The sequence below is a fragment of the Topomyia yanbarensis genome, chromosome 2 (assembly GCF_030247195.1).
Source record: "Topomyia yanbarensis strain Yona2022 chromosome 2, ASM3024719v1, whole genome shotgun sequence".
NCBI lineage: Eukaryota > Metazoa > Arthropoda > Insecta > Diptera > Culicidae > Topomyia > Topomyia yanbarensis.
In genome coordinates this window covers 429976486-430000816 of record NC_080671.1, presented here as the reverse complement: position 1 = coordinate 430000816, position 24331 = coordinate 429976486, and the positions used below count along the sequence as shown (strand labels likewise).

Sequence of the window (24331 nt, the reverse complement as noted above, 5' to 3'; positions counted from 1 at the left end):
ACAACCAGTGCAAGAATCATGGCGCACTTCCCAGTATCAAACATAGCGGCATAGATCTTTCATTAGGGCTTAAATCGCAAAATGTAAATAAGGTGTGTTTTCGCTATTATGACATTATGCGACTAAAATACTACAAGATTGAGGTGAAAATTACTTAATATCTCGACAAACGTATGATTACGGCTTAAAAGCCAACTGTCAAAATTCTCTTTGAAATGAAATTCCGGACAGACCGTTACCGTTATCAATCACAGATGTTGGTAGTAAACAAAAGAGAAAAGTTATCTCTTTCATTAACTGCTGCAAACTATGTTTAGCCAGTAACGGTTTGTCCGGAATTTCCTTTCAAAGAGAATTTTGACAGTTGGCTTTTAAGCCGTAATCATATGTTGGTATGTTTATACCAACGACACGACCAGACACTCAGTGAAATATTTTGACGAAAAAGTGTCCGAGTAATTTATAACCAGTTACCAGTGTATTGACCTCGGTAATGATGAAAAATTATTTTCTTGGGCATCACTGCTTTGATTTTGATATGCATATCCTGGTAATACATATGACGAAAATAAACAAAACATCAAGTGAAAAATTTTGGTGAGTTTTAAAGATGTTATTTGGTAAGAAATACAAAAATTGCTTTATAAAATACTTTCTTTTCAGCGCTCACAAATATTGCAACTGGCAGGATTTCTTTACACTGAGCTTTTCCTCAACTTGAATTAATATAGCGGCTTCCTGAAAGTCGAAAATTTTCTAAGACTGATTCGGGGTTCTACAACTTGCCTATAATTGGGTCATTAAATGAGAAAAAAAACCTTTGTTTATTACATACAACGATAAAGATGATTTTCGTGATTACAACAATGTTTTTTTACAACTCAGGAAACGTAAAAATAAAATTTAAATTTAATATAAAGAAATATGTTGATAGTCTTGATTTGACACTATCAGAAACATATCGAATTTCACGACATAAAAAATGAATACATGTTTTCCCGGTTTTCCCGCAGGGTTATTTTGATTGGACATAAACACCATGCAACACATATAGTTTTTTTTTCATTTTAGGTGTTGTCTTGATAGGCCAGACGTAAATAACCGCAGTTTTCCTTTGTTTGGTTGTCTATGTTTAAATAAGATTAATTTTAAAAAGCAAAACGTTTTTACGTATTACAATGATTTTTTTTTAAATAATGTCTCGACTAACATATGATTAGGGCCTTAAAGCCAAATTCATCTTTTTCGTTTTATTGCATTAATAGCATCCTTATTCTTCATTCTTTAAGCTATTGTGAGTCTATAATCGAAAAAATTCATCAAAATTATGTTATTATAATTTACAGTAAACGGCGCACAATCCATATTAAGCGAGTGGTTTTCACGCCCTTTGTTTCAGTTTACGGCTTAGCTGCATTAAGTGCTTGAATTGGCATTCCGGACCTTTAATTTTTGTTCTTATATAATCTTGTGAGTTATTTTAGGAGGATTTTATTATTGTGTAGACTTTATTGATGTCGATTTCCAACAAAAGAATTATCCTATCAAATGTAAAATATGTGAAATCCTAGGTGAAATCTGTGCTAGTTCTTTTTTTCCTATTTTTGTAAATAATTGTTATTGTCTGATTCTTCAAACAATAATGGACTTCTTGCATCACTATTATCTTTATAAATAACCTGTGCAACATTTCTAACAAAAAAACAGTAAAACCAAGTAAAACTTTGTTATATATATATATATATATATATATATATATATATATATATATATATATATATATATATATATATATATATATATATATATATATATATATATATATATATATATATATATATATATATATATATATATATATATATATATATATATATATATATATATATATATATATATATATATATATATATATATATATATATATATATATATATATATATATATATATATATATATATATATATATATATATATATATATATATATATATATATATATATTGAATGGCTTAAACGTGCTTACGTTATATTTCAAAGTCAGTCAAGGGCTCAAATTAACGGCTGTAAAACCAAAACAAAGCAAACATGCGAAGTAAACGGCGCAAAGCAAAGGACTTGAAAGCCAAATAAAATTTGTTTTGATTTGGCTTTCAAGTCCTTTGCTTTAAAGGTAGGTTGTGGTTAAATTTAGACTCGTTTCATGTCCTTATTGCATAAAAATTTTAGGTTCCGGACGATTGGATTATTCCAGACGTCAACACAGAATTTCTGGAACGTAACTCTTGCCCGGAAGCATTGAAGCAGGTGAAGGAAACTGATCTGGTTATTTGGGTGGATCCACTGGACGGAACGGGCGAGTATACGCAGGGTTTGCTGGAAGGAGTTACGGTACTCATTGGCATAGCGGTCAATGATCGAGCCGTGGGAGGTGTAATTCATCAGCCCTATTTTAAGGCCGATACGGGTGAGCTGGGTCGGACAATTTGGGGAGTACAAGGAATTGGTACCGGTAGATTTACACCCAAACGCCCTCCAACCGATCGGTTCATAGTGACCACAACTAGATCCCATTCCACTGCAGTAGTTCAAGCTGCTTTAGATGCTTTATCGCCGGACGGTATTCTTAAAGTCGGTGGAGCTGGGTATAAAGTGTTACAGCTCCTGGAAGGAAATGCTCATGCACATGTTTTCGCGAGTGCTGGTTGCAAAAAGTGGGATACCTGCGCTCCGGAGGCAGTACTCGAGGCTCAAGGTGGAACGTTGACAGACATTCTGGGAAGGCATTATCGCTACGGGAAGGATGTACGATTTCCGAATGCTTGTGGCGTACTAGGATCTGCCAGTGGCATTGCTCACAAAGACATACTAGCCAAGTTGCCGGACAGTGTGAAACAAGCGAAGAACAAAACAGAATAGATGACTTGTTCTAATAAAGGTTCTAGTACAATTAACCGTTCTAAAACACCTACATTTATTGACATCATTAAAAAGATACCAGTTCCGGAATCCCATAACAAATTGGCAATTATTTACAGTTTAGATTTAGGTTTCTGAAGCAGCGCCCTAAGGTCTCCTTAGAATTTTACCACTCAAATTTTTCGGAATTTCTGCTATGAATCGAACACCTCCATGCAGTCTCTTAGCCGGTGAGGTTCTATCCGCAACGTATTTTTTTAATTCTTCTTCACTGACTGAAACATCATCCTGTTTAACGACAAAAGCGAGCGGAAGCTCACCAGCTTCTTCGTCTGGCAGACCAATCACAGCTGCATCTTTCACCTTCGCATTAGTCAACAAAATTGCTTCTATTTCGGCGGGTGGTACCTGGAAAGCTTTGTACTTAATCAGTTCCTTCAAACGATCTACAACATAGAACTCCAGATCCTCGTCATAGTATCCAATATCGCTGGTGTGCAGCCAGCCATCCTTGTCAATCGTTTCTTGAGTTGCTTTATCGTTCCCGATATAGTCCTTCATGATTTAAAGCAAAGCTCTCCGTGCTGGTTCGGTCCCAAGGCTTTTCCGGTCTCCGTATCAATTACCATGGCTAGAATATCGTTGGCTTAACCATATCATCTCTTCGGTCCACTCATCACGAAATTCTTCCCGAATCTGTCGAATATCCGGGAAAAGCTTCAAACGCTCGGTTTATTTTGCCGGCACAGTGTTCTGCACAAGCAAAGTACAAAATGATATGGGACCTGGTTTGTACGTGTTACCACCACAGAACAGTGAATCAGGCAGTAAAACCGCATTTGACCATACGAAAGCAATGGAGCACCAGGGACAAAGCATGACCGTTTCGATCGTTGAATCCTTCAAAGATTCAGATCATCGTCCAGAATATCATTCAAATCCGGGGTACATTAAGGAAAATGATACTGATAGCGACTCAGAAACCAAAGAGAACGTAACGGTTGAAGGATTGACTGAGCAAGCACTTTCGGAGTATTTCGAACCATTTATCAGACTTCGATGCTCCCATTAACTTCGATATGGATATGGAATTTCATGAAGAAGAAATTAATGTAACCCTTTATTTTGTTTTTATTTTGGCGAGTGTGATCCTCTCATATGATTGTTTGTGTATATGCTGACAATAAACATAAAAATGCAACGTCTATTATTTTACATAAAATACAACAGTATTATATAAAAGGCTTAAACGTGCTTACGTTATATTTCAAAGTCATTCAAGGACTCAAATTAACGGCTTCAAAACCAAAACAAAACACATCTGTTGAAGTAGACGGCGCAAAACAAAGGACTTGAAAGCCAAATCAAAAATTTTGTTTTGATTTGGTTTTCAAGTCCTTTGCTTTGCGCCGTTTACTTCACACACTGCAAATAATCTGCACATTGAATTCAAGTTTTTTATCACTTAATTTTGCCGCATCTGTCTTCCCACATTACTTTTACAGTAAACGGCAAGTTACGGCGGATAGCCTAGAACAACGTTTCAATAGCCTACCAATCGCCAGCATCTAGTTTAACCTGCCTGTCCGCCATTTCGTTTACTGGGTTGACACTTAGATCTCATGTGTCAGACACTTATGTTTCATGGATTCATGGTTCATTCAATTTAAGTGTCTGACAAACGGTTGTTAAATATAATAATTATAAATAATATTATAATATAATAATATAAGATAATATTCAAGTTGATGCAAATTTAAATTCTATATGAATTATTCATATAGAATTTAAATTTGCATCAACTTGAATATTATCTTATTTCCTATAAAAGTCATGCAAAAATATGTTGATTTTTAAATGGAAGAACATAGGTGTCTAAATGATTTAATGATTTTTTTTGGTTCATTAAATATTTTTTTATTTGAATTTAACTAAATACATTCTGTAAAAAAAGAAAGAATGCGTATGTTAATGTTATACAAATTTTACATATATTACAATTAACAAATATTATTAACACCTAACCATCGCTTCCTCCAAGTTAAAAAATCATCTTCATGGACCATCGATTTCGTTTCCTGCAAATACAAGCTTATATATAAATAATGCAAGCAAACATTTTCAGCATTTACTTACCATCCAAAATCTTCCAAATATGTTTATAAAACTTACAATTAGGTATTTCCGCATGTTTTGAGACTGATTGTGGAACAGTGAAATTATAATGGACTTCACACTTAATGTTTCCAAAGTTGTCAAAAACATGGTTTTCATGGGCACAACATTTATGATTTAATATGTCGACACTTAAAATTTAAATGTGATGACAGTCGAACAAGCCATCGGGTGGCACACTTATATTTTAAGTGTACTATTTTGTTAAAGACCAAAAGGAAAGTTATTGAGTCTTCAGCGTGATTTTAAACTTAAAACTTATGTGTCGAATCTCTTCGAAAGAAAGTGTACCTTATTTATAGTGATGAGCAAAACATTTCTGATTCAATACGCTGACTTTTAAAATTTAATTGTGATAACACTTAATGCTGCCGCATTTGTCAAAACCATGGATTCCATGGGCAAAACATTTATGATTTAATACCCTGACACTTAAAATTTAAATTTGATGACAGTCAATCATATCATTGCGCGGCACACTTAAATTATAAGTGTAATTATATTAAAGGGCAAAGGGAAAGTTCTTGAATTCTCAGTGTGGCTTGAAACTTGAAACTTATGTGTGAAATCTCTTTGAAAATATGTGTAGATTATTTGCAGTGCATGTTTGTTTTGTTTTGGCTTTTGAGCCCTTAAGGTTGCACAGAGAATGCGTAAAATTCGCAAACGAAAAAAGCAGTTTTTTTCCACACCGTATGTCAGATCTTCATAAAAATCAATCAGCAGTACAGTAACAACATTCTACATACGCTGATTGATTTTTATGAAGATCTGACATACGGTGTGGAAAAAAACTGCTTTTTTCGTTTGCGAATTTTACGCATTCTCTGTGCAACGTTAACTTGAGTCCTTGACTGACTTTCAATTACAACGTAAGCGCGTTTGAGCCCTTTAGTTCAAACCACTTATTAGTAGATCCCAGTGACAAAGTTGTTTGAAATAGCTGAATTTAGTTACAATTTGACGATAAAACTGTTCTACTTTCGATTAAAAACATTTAGTACTAGATTTTAGACGCATCCCAAAATGGTCAGTAACGGTATCCTTTCTGATTTTTCGTGCTATTAAAAAGTAATCCAATTGTAATTTATAATTTATTAACCGAACGTGAGTCTGATGAATGAACCTTTTGTCAGGACAAGGGGAAATGTTATGGAAAGTTTTACATTAAAAAATTAATTACAAACTAGAGAATCGGTTAACGAGAAAATATACTCATAAAATTCTTACACTATTTCATCACAAAACTCCTTCAACTCTTCGTTAGATTTCCACGGGTAATATCGCATTCCCACCGCAATAATTTCCTTTACTGTTTCGCCAGCGGCTATTTCGAATGCTATTTCCTTCGCAAGCAGGTCTAGAAATGTACACTTGGATTAAGGATTTTCCGTACCAAATTGATGCTGCAACCAAAAATGTATTCCTCGTGAAGTTTGCCTTTCTTCCCGTGGAAATCAACACAAATCAGTTCCGGTTCCAAATCCTGATTGGCTATTATCAGTCGCGCACATATGGCATCTCCTACGTAACCATCCGGACGGCTCTTCTTGGTGGCACCCTCGAAAGCCATGTCTGATAAAGAGGCCGGTTCACTGGCACTTATGCCGACTTGGAAGATATCTCCAGCTTTTTGGGATGCGACTCCGATAACAAGTTTACCACGATTCGGCACGTACCTCTTCTATTTACAATCTGCCCAGAACGTGTTGGGAGCCATTTTTCGTAATGCATCACTTTTGCAGAACAGTACCACGTCATCGTTGTCCTGTCGAAGTCCAGAACCTAGCACAATTTTTTTTATTTACCTTCGCTATCTCACGCAGTAATCTGGCAAAACCGGCTGATCCACTACATGGATATTTTATAAAAATTATTCCGCTCCGAAATATTGTAGCGCAGAATATTTTACGATACTGCCACTGACAAAACCATTCTGTTCCAAACTCAAGATTAAGTAGCGAGAGTGGTATTGTGGAAGCATATCCTCCATTCCCATAGTCGATCAGTCTGTTCCCTCCATTTAATTGTCGCACTATAACTAAAATGAAATTGAACCAATCAACACCCATTCCGTCAAAGATAAACCTGTAAGCCACTTACCTCTCCCTCCGCTCTGTGTTCCAGTTGCTTCCACCCTCGGGCAACAGATTGTTAATAATTAGCAGCACGATATCGACAATCCACCAGATTCCGACGCCTCCCAATGCGAACAACTTTTCGACGGCCGTACCGGTCTGACCGAGACAGAATCGATCCATGCCCAGAAATTTGTACAACAGTGTCGTCATGAAGTATTGGTTTGTGTACTTGCCACAGGGAAAACCGTCCAGCATAATCTCCCGCGGTTCGGCACATTCGATATTGTCGAGCACTAAACTCTGGTGGTCTTGACGGCATCGTAATAGATACCGCCAAATTTCACATACCCGTGGTCAAGCTCCTCTTTTACTGTATGGTTTTCTCTTGCGATCCACCGGTCCTTGGTGATTTGGCCGTTTCCACGATTAGAAATCAGAAGCAGGAACAAACATTTTTTTATTATTTTTGTGCCGTTAGCTTGCGGCTCAAAAGCCAAAACAAAACAAACAAAGTGAAGTGAACGGCGCAAGGCAAGGACTTGAAAGCCAAATCAAAACAAATACATTGATGTTAACGGCGTGGAGCAAACGGCTGAACGGTCCACCACACTGAAAAAAATCCAAACGTTAATTCTATTTGCTTCAAACCGCTTAAAATTCATATGAAGAAGAAATGCTATTGTTATCACGCGCCCACATATCTTCTATGTGTCAACTGTATAAACTATGTATGTATACACATAAGTTATATGTGCATATTGTTATAGAATGGGGTTTTATGTGCCTAATAGTTATGAAATGTGAATGTAAGATTAATATTTCTTGTAAATACACACATTAGGTTTATGTGCCAGCAAATAATGTCTATATGTCTCCGTTAATTGCAAAAATCTATGTGTAAAATCAATAGGCATAACGTTTACTTTTTTTTGAGTGCAGGGATGTCGGCAGTGCGCAAAAAGGACGTAAATTGCATTTTGTTTAAAAAAAGTGGTGATATGTAATGTTTTGCTTCTATTTCGTATTTTGACGTGAAAGATTAATGTTTTATCTACCAAAGAGCGACATTTTTTCATTAGGACTAATAGACCACTTTAATTAATGAATAAAAAAAGATATGCTAAACTTCAGTCTCATTTTTCTCGGTTTGACATCATTGGCTTTACGGCCCTAATCATATGTTAGTCGAGATGTTATATTATGTATACTGGACCTAAAATTTATCAAATGGAACGGAGAATATATATATATATATATATATATATATATATATATATATATATATATATATATATATATATATATATATATATATATATATATATAGATATATATATATATATATATATATATATATATATATATATATATATATATAGATATATATATATATATATATATATATATATATATATATATATATATATATATATATATATATATATATATATATATATATATATATATATATATATATATATATATATATATATATATATATATATATATATATATATATATATATATATATATATATATATATATATATATATAGATATATATATATATATATATATATATAAGATCCCTATTGAGTCATCTAGCTATATGCTAAATGATCCAATAGGGATCTTTAAGGGTGTGCGGGTTAAGACATATTATGATGCAGATTAGTACCGTGAGTTAATATCTCAGTCCTTTTCCAATTTTTAGGCCTGAAATTATTGAAAAAAACATTTTTTAGTTTGTTTCCTTTTAGGACAATAACACATCAAAACCCGTGCGACTTGCACGACTCTATAGGTTGCCTTATCAGATCTACCATAGTTTGCAGATGAAACTTGGGATGGCAGGCTGTTAGCGGATTGACAAAGTACCAGATCATGCTGTGTGGGGTGCTGTCCCGGTTAACGATGAGGCGAACGAGATATTTGCAGATACGTCATTTAGTCGGTCAACTGTCAGTTTGTTGGTTGAATTTAATTTGTTTTTTTTTTAAATTTAAAAATCAGAAAAGAATAATTAAGATTTAAGAATGATATGAGTGCACTCGGAAGAACACCTGCTATCAATAAATACGAAAAACTGGCACAATTTTTCCCAAATTAAAGATCCCTATTGCCTTAGCACTGCAAACTGCAAAAATTGTTCTTCGACCCGACTCAGCTGAATTTGTACAATTCGGTTGTGGAATCGTAAACAAATTTCGCAGCCCTTTAACGAGATATCTTCGATTGTGGGATGGGAGAAAACTACGCCGCTAAAGTCCTAGTATTGAAGATCTTGCTTCTGAGCTCCTGAGATGTGCGGCGTAAGTCGTTAATTCCACTGATTATCCCGATGGAATGGGTGTTCATCAAAATCTATAACCGTCAAAAATGCTAATTATGCATACCTCATTAAAATTTATTTCGCTCCAAGGACATGAATTCTTGTTCTATAAAATTTATTTATTGGAATTAGATTTATTACAAAATATCTATTGCTTACTCTTACTCTAGAAAGCAAAGTCAAAAGCAAAACTTTTCACACAGACAGTCAACTAGAAATCTTCCCGTTCGTCTCAATCACTGACCTTACTTTATCATTATGCCTAATGCTACCCATTAATTAACTGTATGTTGTTGTTCCCTAATGCATTGTGAAATATACTTAGTCTTATTCTGCATTACGACAGATCGTTTTTTCAAACGAATGTCATTTGCATTCTCAATGCGACAGCAACATCAAACGGAGGTTGGATTCGATCGTATTACATTCAGTGCTGCTAGTTTCATACATTCTCTAACTAAAAGTCATATTTGACAGCACGAGTTACCTGAGTCACTGAGGGGTAGTCAGATTTGCGATACAGTTTTGGAATGCCAGTGTCTAATCGTGTCGTTGTTTATACCCTCTTATAAACAGGAATTCTAGGCTCTGTCCAAAGAACAAACTATTAATTTATAAACAAATATTTAGACCGGCAATGCTATATGTAGTGCCAATTTGGGCAAGTTGTTGTGCTACTAGGAAGAAAACGCTTCAAAGGATTCAGAACAAAATTCTGAAAATGATTTTGAAGCATCCTCCCTGGTCTAGCACAATCGAGTTGCACGGACTCGTATAGCAAAGAAACATTAGAAATTATGACGAACAGTATTATAAGCATACAAAAAATCGTTGCAATCACAAATTGCAACGATTATCTCTCTTTATAGTTTATAAGTTTGTAAGATTTGTTTAGCTCCTCATTCACATGAGAAGTAGGCTAGGGGCAGATCACTCTAGAAATGTATAACAAATTTGCATCAAATTAGAAAAAATGCATTTAATTTCCATTTTGCATCAACTTTGCACTCCCTCGCAGAAAAGTTTGTTTAACAAACGTCCTACGCGTATTCACTTTGTTCGACGTTTTGTTGAATGTAGGGCCAATTTTTTGTAGGGTTTGACGTCTTACACGCAACGCAAAATACATTGCGCGCAACGCAAAATACATTACGAATTTCTATTTTGATGGACAGAAATGCATTTAATTTAGCTGATTTTTAAAAATGCATCACAAGTGATCTGCCCCTAGAAAGTGGGTTTAAAACTCCCTACAGCAAAAATCACTTAACTGCGAATGAATCTTATATCTTAATAATAATTAACCGAATGATGTAAACAATAGGGATGAAAAGTCACCACTTGTGGATGAACACCCAATATACTAAATAAAAAATGTATGTAATGCAAACAAAACAATATAATAAATCTGTGATGAAAATAATATGCACACACTGGGACCTTTCAATTTTCTGTGTAGTGTAAACGATTTGTTTTCCTCCCAATTCAAACGTCAAAACGGCATAATGCCAACGCAGCTGGATAAGTCAATAGACTGTTAAGTCAACGTTGGTTAAGTTTTTTACTCAGTGCATCCGAATGAAGCATAGCTCGATTGAGATATCTGATGTTTAAAATACGGTCACTGAAATCTCGCATTTTTATACTACCGCCTTCCCTTCAGGCCCAGAAGTGGTTTGTTTGCATACCAATTCGCCGTGTAAAAGTTTTATTTTACTCCCAATTTAAACGTCAAAGCAGTACAATACCAACCCAGTTGGATGAGTCTATTGACCTGTCTACTTCTGTTAAAAAAGAAACGGTGCCGAATTATTTCGTGAGTAAAACAAAACAAAAATGCATTTCAATTACCGGTTGAGGTTAGGTATTTCGTGAGGCAAACATACCAAACTCCTTTGGTTTGACTTTGCATCTGTGGTTGAGAATCAATATACTGGATACTAAAGTGTGGCAATGCTGTATTGCTCTCTCGCTCAATTTCTGTAACTTTATTACGTAATAAAGTTCAACTCCATATATTTTCCATATATCTGCTGTCCCCGTGCTTTACAGAGATCGAGCGAGAGAGCAATAGCATTGCCACACCTTAGGATCAACCTCGTTGGTTGAGAAGGAGCTGCCAGAAATCTTAATATACATGATGGAAGATAAAGGCCCTAGTATAAAGGTACGCAAAAAGCGTGCAGAAAGTGAAGCCGAAAAAAGTCCACCTATCGAGCAAAATTAGAATCCAACTTTGCTGTAGAGGTATCAGAGATGGATTCCAATTGTGCTCGATAGGTAGGCTTTTTTGCCTTCACCCTTTGTGCAACTGTTCTCTATAGACTGTGATGGAAGACATAAACAACGCTGATATAAATCTCCATCTGCTTAGCACTGGGGTATGTTTCCCTGGGACGGGACATGCGGATAGATGTTTTCTTTCCCCTTTTCATTCTTCGTTTTTAACTTTGCTCACATACGCTCTCATTCTGGTTCACATATTGCTCACAAGCTTTCTCATTCTGGCTCACACAGGTTCAAAATGACGTTTCATAGCTGGATCAATTTGACACTCGTTTTTTTCTTATCCGCATGTCCCGTCCAGATGTTTCCATTTTCCTGAAAATTGCCGCATAGGCAAATCTCCAAGGCTTCACATTTACTGATGGGCATTTTGAAAAATAAAATCGATTTTGTGACTTCGATCTTTTTAACTCAAAAAAATGATGTACATCTAACCGGGAAAGATCGGATGCCAAAAATCGGTTTTTCGAGGTAAAAAGATCGATTGTGAAAAAATCGCGTCACTTTCGATGGGAATTTTGGAGGTAAAATCGATTTTATTGAATCAATAAAAGCGATGTTGTCAAACATCGAATCGAAAATATCGGATGCCAAAAATTGATTTTTCGAGATGATAAAATCGATTTTGAAAAAATCCCATCGACATCGCCCATTCCTACGTTCATTACGTTTCTGAACGAACAAGTGGAAGGACGGTCGTGACTCGTGGCTTTGGTACGCAGCCCTTTTTTCAAAATTTAATTTGTTGGCCATATTTCTTCCGGAAGTCCCTATTTCAGTCATTTTATTAATATAGTCGTGATTCGCTAGTTGGACCGACTGACATATGTCAAAAACTCTCCAAAGAAGACATTAGTACTGTAAAAGATTGTTGATAGATTGTCAAAGCAAATTTGACATGGGATTTTGGCGTTCAGATGCTTTTTAGTTGGACAGTAGTCCAACTAGCAGAGGTCCAACTAAAAAGCATCTGAACGCCAAAATCTCATGTCAAATTTGCTTTGACAATCTATCTAACAATCTTTTACAGTACTAATGTCTTCTTTGGAGAGTTTTTCACATTTCTCGACAAACATGTCAAATGGTCCTAAGTGCTAATAAGAGCCTCTCTTTGTTTACTTTCTCTTTCGATTATTAAGGCGTCATCTTAAAACTTTTCAATATTGTTTCAGGATATATCGAAAAACTCTGATTTCGACTAGCTTATTCTGCTAAGAGTTGAGTAACAAACGTATAAATTGCCGAGTTATTAGCGAAAGAGAAAGTAAACAAAGAGAAACTGTCATTTGCACTTAGGACCATTTGACATGTTTGGCTAGATTTGTCAGTCGGTCCAACCCGGTCAAACCATTCGGAATTTGATTCGGAATCCTGAATGGAGTCATTATGGATTCCAAATCAAATGCAACAACCGATTCTGAGTCGGAATCGGTTGTTGCATTTCATTTGGAATCCATAATGACTCCATTCAGAAATCCGAACCGGTTCCGGAATGAGTTTAACTGGGAACTAGCGAATCAAATTCCTTAGTTGAACTGATAAAATCAAGTACCCATTAATGCGTAGAAAACTACTCATTTTCAATAAAAGTGGAATAACCCATTAAATGGGTAAAGCGTTTGTACCCATAAATGAATAGAGACCTTGTACGTCAACCTGGGTATGTTTCACCCTGAGTGCATATAAGGAGAGTGACGACACTGTCAAAATTGGAACAATTATTATTTGTCAGTGTCATTCCAAACGAGTCAAATTCATGTATTTTGACAGGTCGTTTGTTCGTTTGGAATATCACTGACGGATAATCATGACAGTTGTCTTCACTCTCCTTACATACACTCTGGTTTCACCCATTATTTTTCGCAGAACTGTTACAACAAAATACGTAAAAAATACACATTCATGAAATTCGCGCCAGAATGAAAAATACTGTCAATAGAATTATTTCTGAATTAAAAAAAGACCCAAAATAACATTTATTTCACATTATTGTTTCCTTAAAAAAGTATAAGAATCTAGATAGAAATCCTATTCTAAAACTACTTAACAAAATAAAACCGCCAACTGGATATATTTTTGATGGCTAAACTACTTAACAAAATAAAACCGCCAACTGGATATTCTTTTGCCTGCTATAAAAATGCCGAACTGGCGCATATTTTCAACATCCTCAGTAGTCTAAACAAACGTTGTTTTCGGAGCATTGCCGAAATGTTCCGTTTCCGCCACGGACTCCGATGCAGGGCGATAATTTGCAGGTTCCACTACGATCCTTAGTTTGCAGGTTAACTCGCTTGAAATAATGCTTAAGGATTTTTCACCCATTATCAAGATCAATATACCCATTGACATTATCTCATCGAGTAGTTGTGAAATGAATAAAAAGTACTCATTGTTAGAAACAAAAAAAAATACCCATTTTTTTGACAGCTCGAATAACTTCCGAAAATGGGCAATTTGAATACATAAAATGGGTTAAATTTTTTTACCGTGTGGACAGAGGCTGTGGCCCAACCAGCGAATCACGACTGTAGTTGGGCGTTTCGGCTGTTTTTCACCTTCCACGTTTTCTTTTGTAAATTTGCGTATTTTTCCTTAGTAGTGGTTTAAATCTCGACAAACATATGATTACGGCCTAAAAGCCAACTGTCAAAGTCCACTTTTAATGGAAATTCCGGACAAACCGTTACCAGCTGAACACAGTTCACAACAGTTTATGAAAGAGAAAACTTTTCTCTTTCGTTTACTACCAGCATCTGTGATTGGCATGTAACGGTTTGTCCAGAGTTTCCATTCAAAGTGGATTTCGACAGTTGGCTTTTAGGCCGTAATCATATGCTTGTCGAGAAATACTCTAAATGAAAATGGATTTATTTGATTTATCATTTAATCTTATTCTTTAATGACCCCGTAAAAAATCCTCCCGATTTTCCCAGCGACTAAATCGGCTTTGGTCGGCTGAATCGCCCGACTTCGAAATCGACGAATTTATAAATTGTTGCATCGACGCTTATGAGAGTTTAACATGAGTGTCTGTCGACGCAACACCAGACGAAATAGGTCGACGAAATATGTCGAAATCGGTTGATTGAAAACGATTAAATATGTAGATCTGTCGATAGTTTAAAATTGTTCAAATCCAACCTTCACTGGGAATTTCTCGAAATAAGTAAAAGACAAGTTTACACATAAAAAAGTGTGAAATTAATATTGTTTTTTATGTACATGTAAAAAAAATCTATAGGACTTACGCTTGGAACTTGGTATGACTTGTTAATAATTACAATTACAGACCTTCCTTTTGCTCTTAAAACGCGACCTGGAATTTCTTTTACTTCCTTTTTTCATTCGTACAGGCAACGGTCTGATTGATTCAATACATCTGCAATTACATATTATAGAGAATAATAAAAACTAACAACAGAAACATTAATCAGACTTACCCAAATCAATCCGAGCGATAGTCAGGTATACAATCACTTGTTTCTGTTAAAATTGTGTGTCTGTAATTTTTGCTATTTCACTTTCAATTTGTTGCAAATATATGCCAAACAAATAAAAATTGTATTTGTAACATAAAGCTTGACTTTAGCGTTTGTCAACAATACGAGAACCGATTTCGTCTGTGGAACAATATGACTATTAAATCTTGTTCCGATGCAACAAAATGTTTCCAGGCGATTTTTCAGTCGATTAAGTCGGGTACCAGAATCAGTCTTATAAAATCTACTGATTAATATGGTAACAAAAATCTTCCCCTGACGTTATTCAACTTAGTCGGTAAATTAATAGGTCGATCTTGAAGACACCCGATTTCGTCGGTCGAGTGCACAGTTTCGCAAATGTCAATTTTTTTATGGGGGAACGTTGAAAGTTAAACTGGCCGTTAACCCTCCGTCACTCGCGCGAATGGCTCGCCGAGAGAGCAGCCGCTGGTGATGAAAGAAGATTTCGCTAGATTTTCGGAAGGTGTTGCACAAAATACTCCGGCACGGAGGGTTACAGGGATGCCAAGTGTTTTTTCCAGAAGATCTGTAATATTTTTTTAAGAAGTCTGGAATTGTCTGGATGGCCAAAGTTCTATCTATGAGCTGTATTTGGACATTTTTTTGGTTGTCAAACAAATATGTCTCGACTTATTGAAAATTCTGTAGTTGCGCCCATTCGGAATTCATATGCTTAATTTTCAGCATAGAGAATCCGTGAATTATATTAAACAGAGCCTAAAATTCTCATACCTATTCAATGAACGACGAAATTCAGAGAATTCATCTTTGTCCTAAAATATATGAAAAAATAAAACAATAAAGGCGATGTCCCCTCCTCTCTCGATTTTACGAAAACGAGTAGCAGCAGCAGCGACTTTCGTTTTCCTATAACAATCCGAAATTTCAATTTCGTTTTGATGCATGCTCAATAGTTTGTAATTCTTATTCATTAAATGAAATTATTGAAATGTGCATCTAATAATGCAACTAGAACATAGTTAAAATGAGAAATATGCACACCGATCAGGCTTCCGTCTTACAATATCATCATTAGCTCGCAAATCTACAGAATCGAGCATCGACAAATAAATATCATTACTAGCGTAATTTCGTTTCCCCAGCAGTAAGCTCAATATCGAAGTTACCAATATCATTCTGAATCTCAAAGCGAAAACGAGCGTGCGGAGAGAATAATGAAAACGCTCTGCTACATGCTTGCTTTGTCCTAGCCCGTTGTCTCATTTTCGATTTCGCAAAGTGCTAGTGGTATGGAAAGAAGCTTCGTTCTTTCGTCAGTTTCGCCTGATTTTGGCAAATGAAAAACATTTTCCGACTCTGATATTAAATTTGAATTTCTGAGGTTACAGTATTTTGGATTGCCGGAAGATTCAGCTGAGAAAAATTCGGAAAATTTTGTTAACTTTCAGCGAATACATTTTGATTTGTGGTGTTTCCAGCGATTGTCAAATAGTGGTTTAAAAATCAACGAATCTTGCGTTTTATTTTGTTATTTTTCATATTGTCTGAATAAGTCTGGACAAAATCTCTGAAATCTGGATCAGGAAAAAATAAATGTGGATGTCTGGACGACGCCTAAAAATCTGGAACAATCCAGATAAATCTAGAAGGTTGGCATACCTGGGGTTAATTGATCGGTGGACTGGCCTTGCACGGCAGATACCATTTGTTTTCTGGCTGGAGCAATCTTTCAAAAATAAAAATAATTCTAAATTGCTTACGATAGACCTGGCAACCCTACCCGTTTGTCGACTAGCGGCCCGCGACGTCATTAGAACTGTCAATCGCCCCTGCCACGAACTCTCGCTCTTTTTTATGTCGCAATCGAATGTCGAATTCCTTCATTGTGTTCTTGGACGTTCTTTCACCCGGATCGGTTTGGTGCTGTTGCTATAGAGCAAATGCCAACGGTACACGACGGAACCTTTTTTTTTTCTCTTCTCGGTGGCCATTAGTGAAGTGTAATCCTGTCCTACTTATGCGGGGCGTCGCGAAATTTGTCGATTTTTACGCGTAATCGATAGCCATCGGTTTGCGAGTTGTAGGTAGAACGAATACGTTTTCGTGTGCCAGCCTTTGGAAGTGGATTTTGTTCAAAGTTTTGTGTTGCGTATAGAGGTGAAGCTAGGTGGAAAAAGAATTTTAGGGTGGGGAATAAAAATGTCTTGCTGCAGGTGATTTCCGACATGGTTCTCGTGACCAATGGAAGTCGATCCAGCGGCAGGTATTTAGATTTGTAGTGTGTTGTCCGGAATGTAATGATCATTGCCGCCAATCAGCGTTCCGTCTGGTTGTGTAACAATGGAGGAAATTGAATAAATTTTCTCGTATATTTTGGAGGAGGATGCTCGGTTTGGCCAAGCTGAAACGCTAGTGTTTGTGTAAGTGTGTCTGAATGTGCTGGGCGCTCCCCGTGTGCTGTTTTTTTGCTCCTCCGCTTATTCGCGAGCAACGAGTTTTATTGGATGTGGCTGAGCAAGCACAGAATGCTGGAAAAATTACACTTGATCATCCGGTTGTTGGAATTAATTGCACCAGCACAAAGCCCCGTCGGACGGGCGGAGTCAGAGTAAGAGGCCACGGTGAGCAGACGCACAATGGCGAAGAAGAATCATAAGCTAACGGGAAAATAGCAGCAGAAGTCAGTGGAACAATTATCAATTTGTGTGTTTTATGCGAAAAAAGGAGTGTTAAGAATTGGTATGCTTTCATCGAGTCTGCTCAGCCAACCAGAAAGACTAATGTGCGAGTTCTGGTGTAGAAAACGAAGAGTGGCAGGTGTTTTCATTACGGGTTTTTAGCATTCAGCCCTGACATGGAATATCAGAGCAGCAAACTGGTTACTTTTCGTCAACCCTTTCACTATTCTGTTGATGAGATGCAGGTCATGTGCAAACAAAAAAACGTCCCATTTTCTATGAGAATACCTATTTAAATGGGACTGATTTGCGATTATAGGCAACAAAGTTCTATACATGATTAGTGGTGCGAAACCAACAGGTTACGTTGCGATTAATAAATTACAAAGTTCTTATATTATTTTTTGATTCCCTTGTTTCTAGAGTTATTGATGCCAAAATTTATCTAGGCCGTTAAACACGTAATTCTAAATTCTTGCACATATTAAACCATAGATTCAAGATTCCTTGTTCGCCGGACGGTTGAAGTTTTTAATTTACCGACATTTAAAAGTTTTTGCGAAAGTAATCAAGGCTAGGGACCTTCATGAATTATTTAAAACATTGACTGTTCCTTCCCATATGTCACATTAAATGTTCAATGAAAATTTCTTTATCTTTCCTTCACCTAGTACACAATTTTCTTTTGAATTTTGTTCCAATTACAGGGATTCCCCTAATAAAAAATCCTGGAAAATGAAAGAACTTTTTTGGACTTGGAATGAGCTGAAAGCTTCCTCAGCTGAACTGTTGAACGTTATCAGTACATAATTCTAAATATGATTGATCTATAAAACTGTGATTTCCAAAAGCTTGAACTCCATTTATTTCACTTTCAAACATAGTTTCACCTCGGAAACAGATGGACGGACACGGCAATATTCGAAATCAACAGCCACAGTGTCAAACCAAAATATGATCCCACTTTGCTGCATCACTCGTCTCGAAGAACTCATCATGTCGGAAATGCGATCAGCACCTCATGAATGAAAGTAACAGTACGTTATCTATCAATAGGTGGAGACGACTGTTATTTGTCGTTTGCTTTATTTCCTTATAGCAGAAGAAGCTATTTGCAGGTGAACTGCCGTTATACGCATAATTGTCCCATGTGTATAGGGAATCCTATAGAACATGGGACAAATATGCTTATAACGGCAGTGAACGGCCGAGAAAGTTGTTTTTTGGCTTTAGCAGCCTATGATTTTTTGTGGCATCCAGCAGAAAAAAATACTTCGAAATGTTGAGCTAAAATGAAGCAATTATGTAAAAAATAACCCTAAAGGCAGGATCCGAAATCGAAAATTGACTCCCCTTCCCACAAATTGTCACAAATTTCTTTGATTTTTTTGGCCCAATGAACGAGCAGCCGCTGGTGGTATAAGACGATTTCGCTAAATTTTCAGAGCAGCGTGCACTCAGTGCAACTAGCGCGACTGCCGGAAGGTTAAGATTGCGCGGATCTTTTGGGATCAAGTGGACTCCATTGTCGTATCATTCTAGCACATCCTTTTTGTAAGGGCAGCTGGCGTAGTCTGTCCAAAACGTAACGGTCCACCATGGGACTTAATGCAGAGTAACATCCGTTTGTTGAGGAAGTCTTATTTTTGCATTCGCTGTGTTATCTGTGACGAAAACGCTGGATTTCGTGCCACAGGAACAGATTCCTTGCCGAATCATATTTTTTTTCGCTAGCTAAACCGCAAAAAACTTGAGCAACAGAATTTGTTTGATATCGGTTATCGTATAGGTTTCATTATCAATCAAAACACATCACTTTCGGCTTCATCAGCACCTAGGCAAACAGCATACGGGCCTGGATTCTGGAATTCGAGGCTTTGAATGGGTTTTTTATTTGCTCGATAATATTTGTAACCTTCTCGAAGGCGAATTTGCCGCAGCGCACTGTGATTAGAATTCTTTTTTAGTTAAATTATATCTGAATGACGTTAAACGATTCCATTCCGAGACTTCATTTGCACTTTGCCACGCCCATACTTTTAAAAGATTTCAAAATTTCATCAAGATCGGAGCATAACAACACATTTTACAGCTATTTTTTAACCTGAGTGGTTTACTCATAGGCGGAAGTTGGTTATAGTTGAATATGTGTTCAGTTATAATCATTACTAGTATGCAACGTTTATTTTTCTTAAAAGAAAAATTGGATGTACCAATTTGCGCATAAGTAAGTAGTTATCAGTAATTTTTGGGGATCTTCTATTAAATTTCGAAGTATGCATGACTTCTATGAGAACAAAAAACAAAAACTTTCGAAAGTGCCGCGGAAAAGCCGATTTGATTGTCTATTTTAGGCAGAGTCGTCAATACGGTGCATCCAAGCGACCTGATCGAATATTGGGTAGTTGTAAAAGTCGCGCATACAATTTTGTGCTAAGTGCTTCATTCATCGTTCGTAATTCGAATGAGAAGCATGTGGATCCACGGTCACATGGTGCGGTAGGAAGAATGCAATAAAAATTTTCGGCGCCCGTATGTTTTTGCGTTATTATTTAGTCAGCCTTATTCTGCACTATGACGGATTGCTTTGTTGAATGAATGTCATTTGCATTCTCAATAACGACAAATCAAAATCAAACGGGTGTCAGATTCGATCCAAATTATATTCGTTAATAAAACAATTATAACATTTGTCGAAAACATTTTAGGCTGTAATATCCCAAAATAACTCTGAAGGCTGGAAATATTTACAAATAATAAGACACGATTTGTTTGGCCTACTAATAAAAGATTCAAATAAAAACCAATGCCACTTGTTATAATTATTGGGTTTCAGAACCGCGCAAGATTTCGCGCGGATTTGGCCCGTTTTTGTTTTGTCGTCTACCCGAACAACAGTGCGCACTATTTGTCGTACCCCCTCCCCCAAAAAGCGTTACGTAATTTATGAATAGTCCCTTGGTCACAGTGATCGTATCCCTGCCTCTATAGCGAGATCACACACAACCGCGGTCGGATGCAGGTTCGACTCCTTCCTCTAGCGAATTTTTTTCTTTTTTGTTTTCGTATATTTACAGTGAAAATCCGTTCTTATCAGCCCCTTGGTGTATTTTGAGCTGATAAAACGGGGACATTGGCAAAATCGGGACCTTTCTTTTTAATGAACCAAATCTCTTAAAATATTTTTTTTAGTCCCTAGATATAGCGGTTTATTTGTGATTCATTACAAAATGCTGAGGATCTTTGTGACACATCAATTACACTATCAGCACACTATAGTAATAGCAGAAATACATAGAAATACTTTTGCGTTTGTTTCTTATAAATCTCTTTGAAAATAATAAAGTAGAATTTTGGCTTATCAATTTCTATTGAAGCTTTTACTATTTCTGCAAAAGGCTCATCAAACCGAATTTCTAGTGCTTTTTTGGATTGTCATAGATGAAATTTATCACAGTGAGACAATGATCTTTTGTATGCCTCGGTAGATTGTTGATTATCAGAGTCCCAAAAAATCAAAGTCTGAACCAGATAGTTTTACTAAGAAGACTGTGTCACTTATAAGTGAATGAATCATATTAGCCGAATGTAGAACACTTGCAAATCTTCTCTTACGACATAAAATGATTTTCGTAACGATTACTTGGAAATATAAGAAATGATCCTAGTGCCTAGGAGAAGTCACTTTGTTTTCCAAGTTTTGCAACCAATAATTTTTGATGAAATTAATTTTTTGAAGAGCTGGCAGAATTAAGCCTCGTTAAGAAGTTTCGGAAAAAGAATTCTGCGTAGAAATTATAGTTTTAATGGTTTTGTGGTACCCCAGAAAAAGTGTTAAGCTTAGGGGTCGGTTTTAACCTCAATTCCCTTACACTAGATAACACATTCCATGGCGGCATATGTGTGAATATGTGAATGGACACACGGTTATAAAATCGAATTTACACACGCGAAGTCACACACATGCGATAAACACGTTAACATACAAATGCTTGAGCCCTTCGCGATCATCCACGCCAACCTGATAACATTCCGGCTATAAGGTATTTTCATTTTCAAAAGCGGTCTCAAACGCGAACCTACAAACTCACGCACTCGCACGATTATGAATCGGCCACTTACGGAAGTCTATCGTCATGAATGGCCACGCGGTTACAAATTCGAATTTATACACGCGAAGTCACATACACGCGACGCGACAAACACGTTAACCTACGAACGCTTAAGCCTGTCGTGATCATACACGTACACCCAAGCCCGCCATCACGCAACCTTGATAACACTCCGGTAATACGGTGAACGTTTTAGTGTACTTACGAAGTTGAAAACGCTGTCTTAAACGCGAACACACAAACGTCCGTGTTCGCGCGATCTTGAATCGGTCACGTCCGGAAATCTTTACCCTTCGCTCTAGCAACTTACGTCCATACATTCAGTTGGAAAAATCAAAAATAATGTTCATATCCAGTAGGGCAGCGGTTCTCAATTTTTTTCATGCCACGGACCCCTTAGAAAACTCTGGGTTACTGCGGACCCCCACGGATAAACATCGTTTTTGTATGCTATCAATATACTATTTTCAATTTGCTAGGAAACAAGATTTAAAATTTCAATCTGTCCTTGGAAAATATGTTTTTCTTCGCGGACCCCCAGCAACGACTTTGCGGTCCCCTAGGGGGGGGGGATCATCCATAAATGACGTAGCATTATTTGAGTGATTTTTAACACAAACCTCTTAATTTACCGGTAGCGAATCTATTTTTGTTTTATTCCGAAGAATTTTCTACATTCAACAAGAATAAAAGAGAATATATGCACCAGAAAAGGTACCGTCCATAAATTACGTAGCATTTTTTGAGCGATTTTGAATACCCCGCTCCCCCATCGTAGCATTTCGTCACAAACCTCTAAGTACCCCCTGATAATTACGTAGCTTGACGGTAACTCTCCCCCCCCCCCTTGTCCCCGTAAAATTTAAAAAAATAAGAAACTATGTTAGTTTTCCCCTTTAAAAAAGCTACGCAGCATGCACATGACCCCCTACCCCCCTGTCATCACACATCATCACAAAATACAAAACTCCCCCCTCCCCCATATAATGCTACGTCATTTATGGATGATCCCTAAATGTTAAATTAAATATGAATGACAAAAGGCCCTATAACCTGAACTTCTCGGATTCAGACAAAGATCAAAAAGGTTCCGTTCGATTTTTGTGATTTTTTCCCATTAGAGAAACTGCAAAATATGTATAATTTGCATCACGGAGCAGAAAAATTATTAAAAATAGGGGATTTTGGGGGCAAAATGTCCCAGTACCCACTTTCCCTTATTTTTCAAGTTACAGGAATATCTCTATTCAAATACTAAGGTTATTTCCGTTAAAAAGAGGTGTTAATTTCCTGAGTTATAGCATTTAATATATTTTTTTCTCCATATTTTCCCATAGCACCAATTTAAAAAATTTAAAGCGAAATGGCGAGAGTCTAGAATTGTCCAAAGGAAGCAAAATTTGGCATCTGAGCTTTCTTTGACATCTGTCACAATATGAGATATTGAGAACTCGAAAAAAAAATTTACTATGCCCTAATATCCACTAGGCAACACGTTCCATGGCGACATTACCGGGAACTCTAGTGACATGATCTCACTTTCTTCTAGCACCTGAAACGTACACCGAAAAATTATGTATTAGATTCACGGTCCTCGCGCGGTCATCCAAAAACACGCGAATACGCGAAAGACTCACGGTTTTAAAATAGAATTCATACACGCGAAGCTACGTACACGTTAGCACACGCGACATACATACGCACACGCGACCGAACACATTAACGTACAAACGTTCGATCTTTGCGCGATAATACACGCGATCGCGAAGGTCATACGCCCGCGCATATCTGAACCTCACAATGAATATCACATTCAGAATCCTTTGCGGCATAGTGAGACGTATAGGTCCCAACTACCTTTCCCAAGTTTTTATTGGATTTCTAGTTAGCGTTGACATATAAATACGAATTCTTGCTTTAAATCAACTCTTAGGGATGTGAGGAATACAACTAGCGCAGAAATTATGTGAATTTGTTATTTACGTATTAGTTATAAATATTTAAAACTCGAAAATAACCTTTTTTCAATAAATTCTGCTGTGTCTGAACTAAGGGTCCTAAAGATCTAAAAATTTTTTTGGCAAGTATCAAACATTAAACAAAATAATAGATTTTTTGCACTTTCGTTGATCAGTTTTTTCGAAAAAAAATTATCAAAATATGCAAAAATAGAGATTATTATTATGTTGCTCTATAAAAGATTCTGAGAGACAGGGATAACTTCTCAACTAGCATAAATTAGATTATGTGGTTTTTGATGTCGCTGATTACGATTCCGATAGC

The 24331-nt window shown here is 36.5% G+C and overlaps 3 protein-coding genes and 2 pseudogenes across 17 annotated transcripts in view; 2 read left to right on the top strand and 3 right to left on the bottom strand.

Annotated features, from left to right (window-relative positions):
• The first annotated feature begins 538 nt into the window (after positions 1-538).
• LOC131680983 (3'(2'),5'-bisphosphate nucleotidase 1-like) lies at positions 539-2953 on the top strand. The gene is made up of 3 exons (XM_058961692.1): positions 539-550; positions 2125-2172; positions 2229-2953. The coding sequence occupies exons 1-3, from the start codon at positions 539-541 to the stop codon at positions 2916-2918; spliced, it is 750 nt and encodes a 249-aa protein (XP_058817675.1). The 3' UTR covers positions 2919-2953.
• Positions 2954-3014: 61 nt separating this feature from the next.
• Positions 3015-3547, bottom strand: LOC131680982 (luciferin 4-monooxygenase-like; annotated as a pseudogene).
• Positions 3548-6287: 2740 nt separating this feature from the next.
• LOC131685367 (exosome complex component RRP40-like) lies at positions 6288-6888 on the bottom strand (annotated as a pseudogene).
• Positions 6288-7762, bottom strand: LOC131685366 (TM2 domain-containing protein CG11103-like). Its single transcript, XM_058969055.1, has 2 exons — positions 7197-7762; positions 6288-7134 (listed from the first exon to the last, which is right to left on the bottom strand). The coding sequence occupies exons 1-2, from the start codon at positions 7427-7429 to the stop codon at positions 7047-7049; spliced, it is 321 nt and encodes a 106-aa protein (XP_058825038.1). The 5' UTR covers positions 7430-7762; the 3' UTR covers positions 6288-7046.
• Positions 7763-17122: 9360 nt separating this feature from the next.
• LOC131685364 (F-BAR domain only protein 2) overlaps positions 17123-24331 on the top strand; it is a 124785-nt gene continuing 117576 nt past the window's right edge. For 9 of the 15 annotated variants that reach the window (XM_058969053.1, XM_058969051.1, XM_058969052.1 and 6 more), the window contains exon 1: positions 17156-17678. The gene's annotated coding sequence lies outside the window, so the exon portion shown is untranslated. Of the gene's footprint in view, positions 17679-17726; positions 17880-24331 lie in introns of those variants that run through there. The other 6 variants (XM_058969044.1, XM_058969042.1, XM_058969043.1 and 3 more) reach the window with 6 other exon arrangements.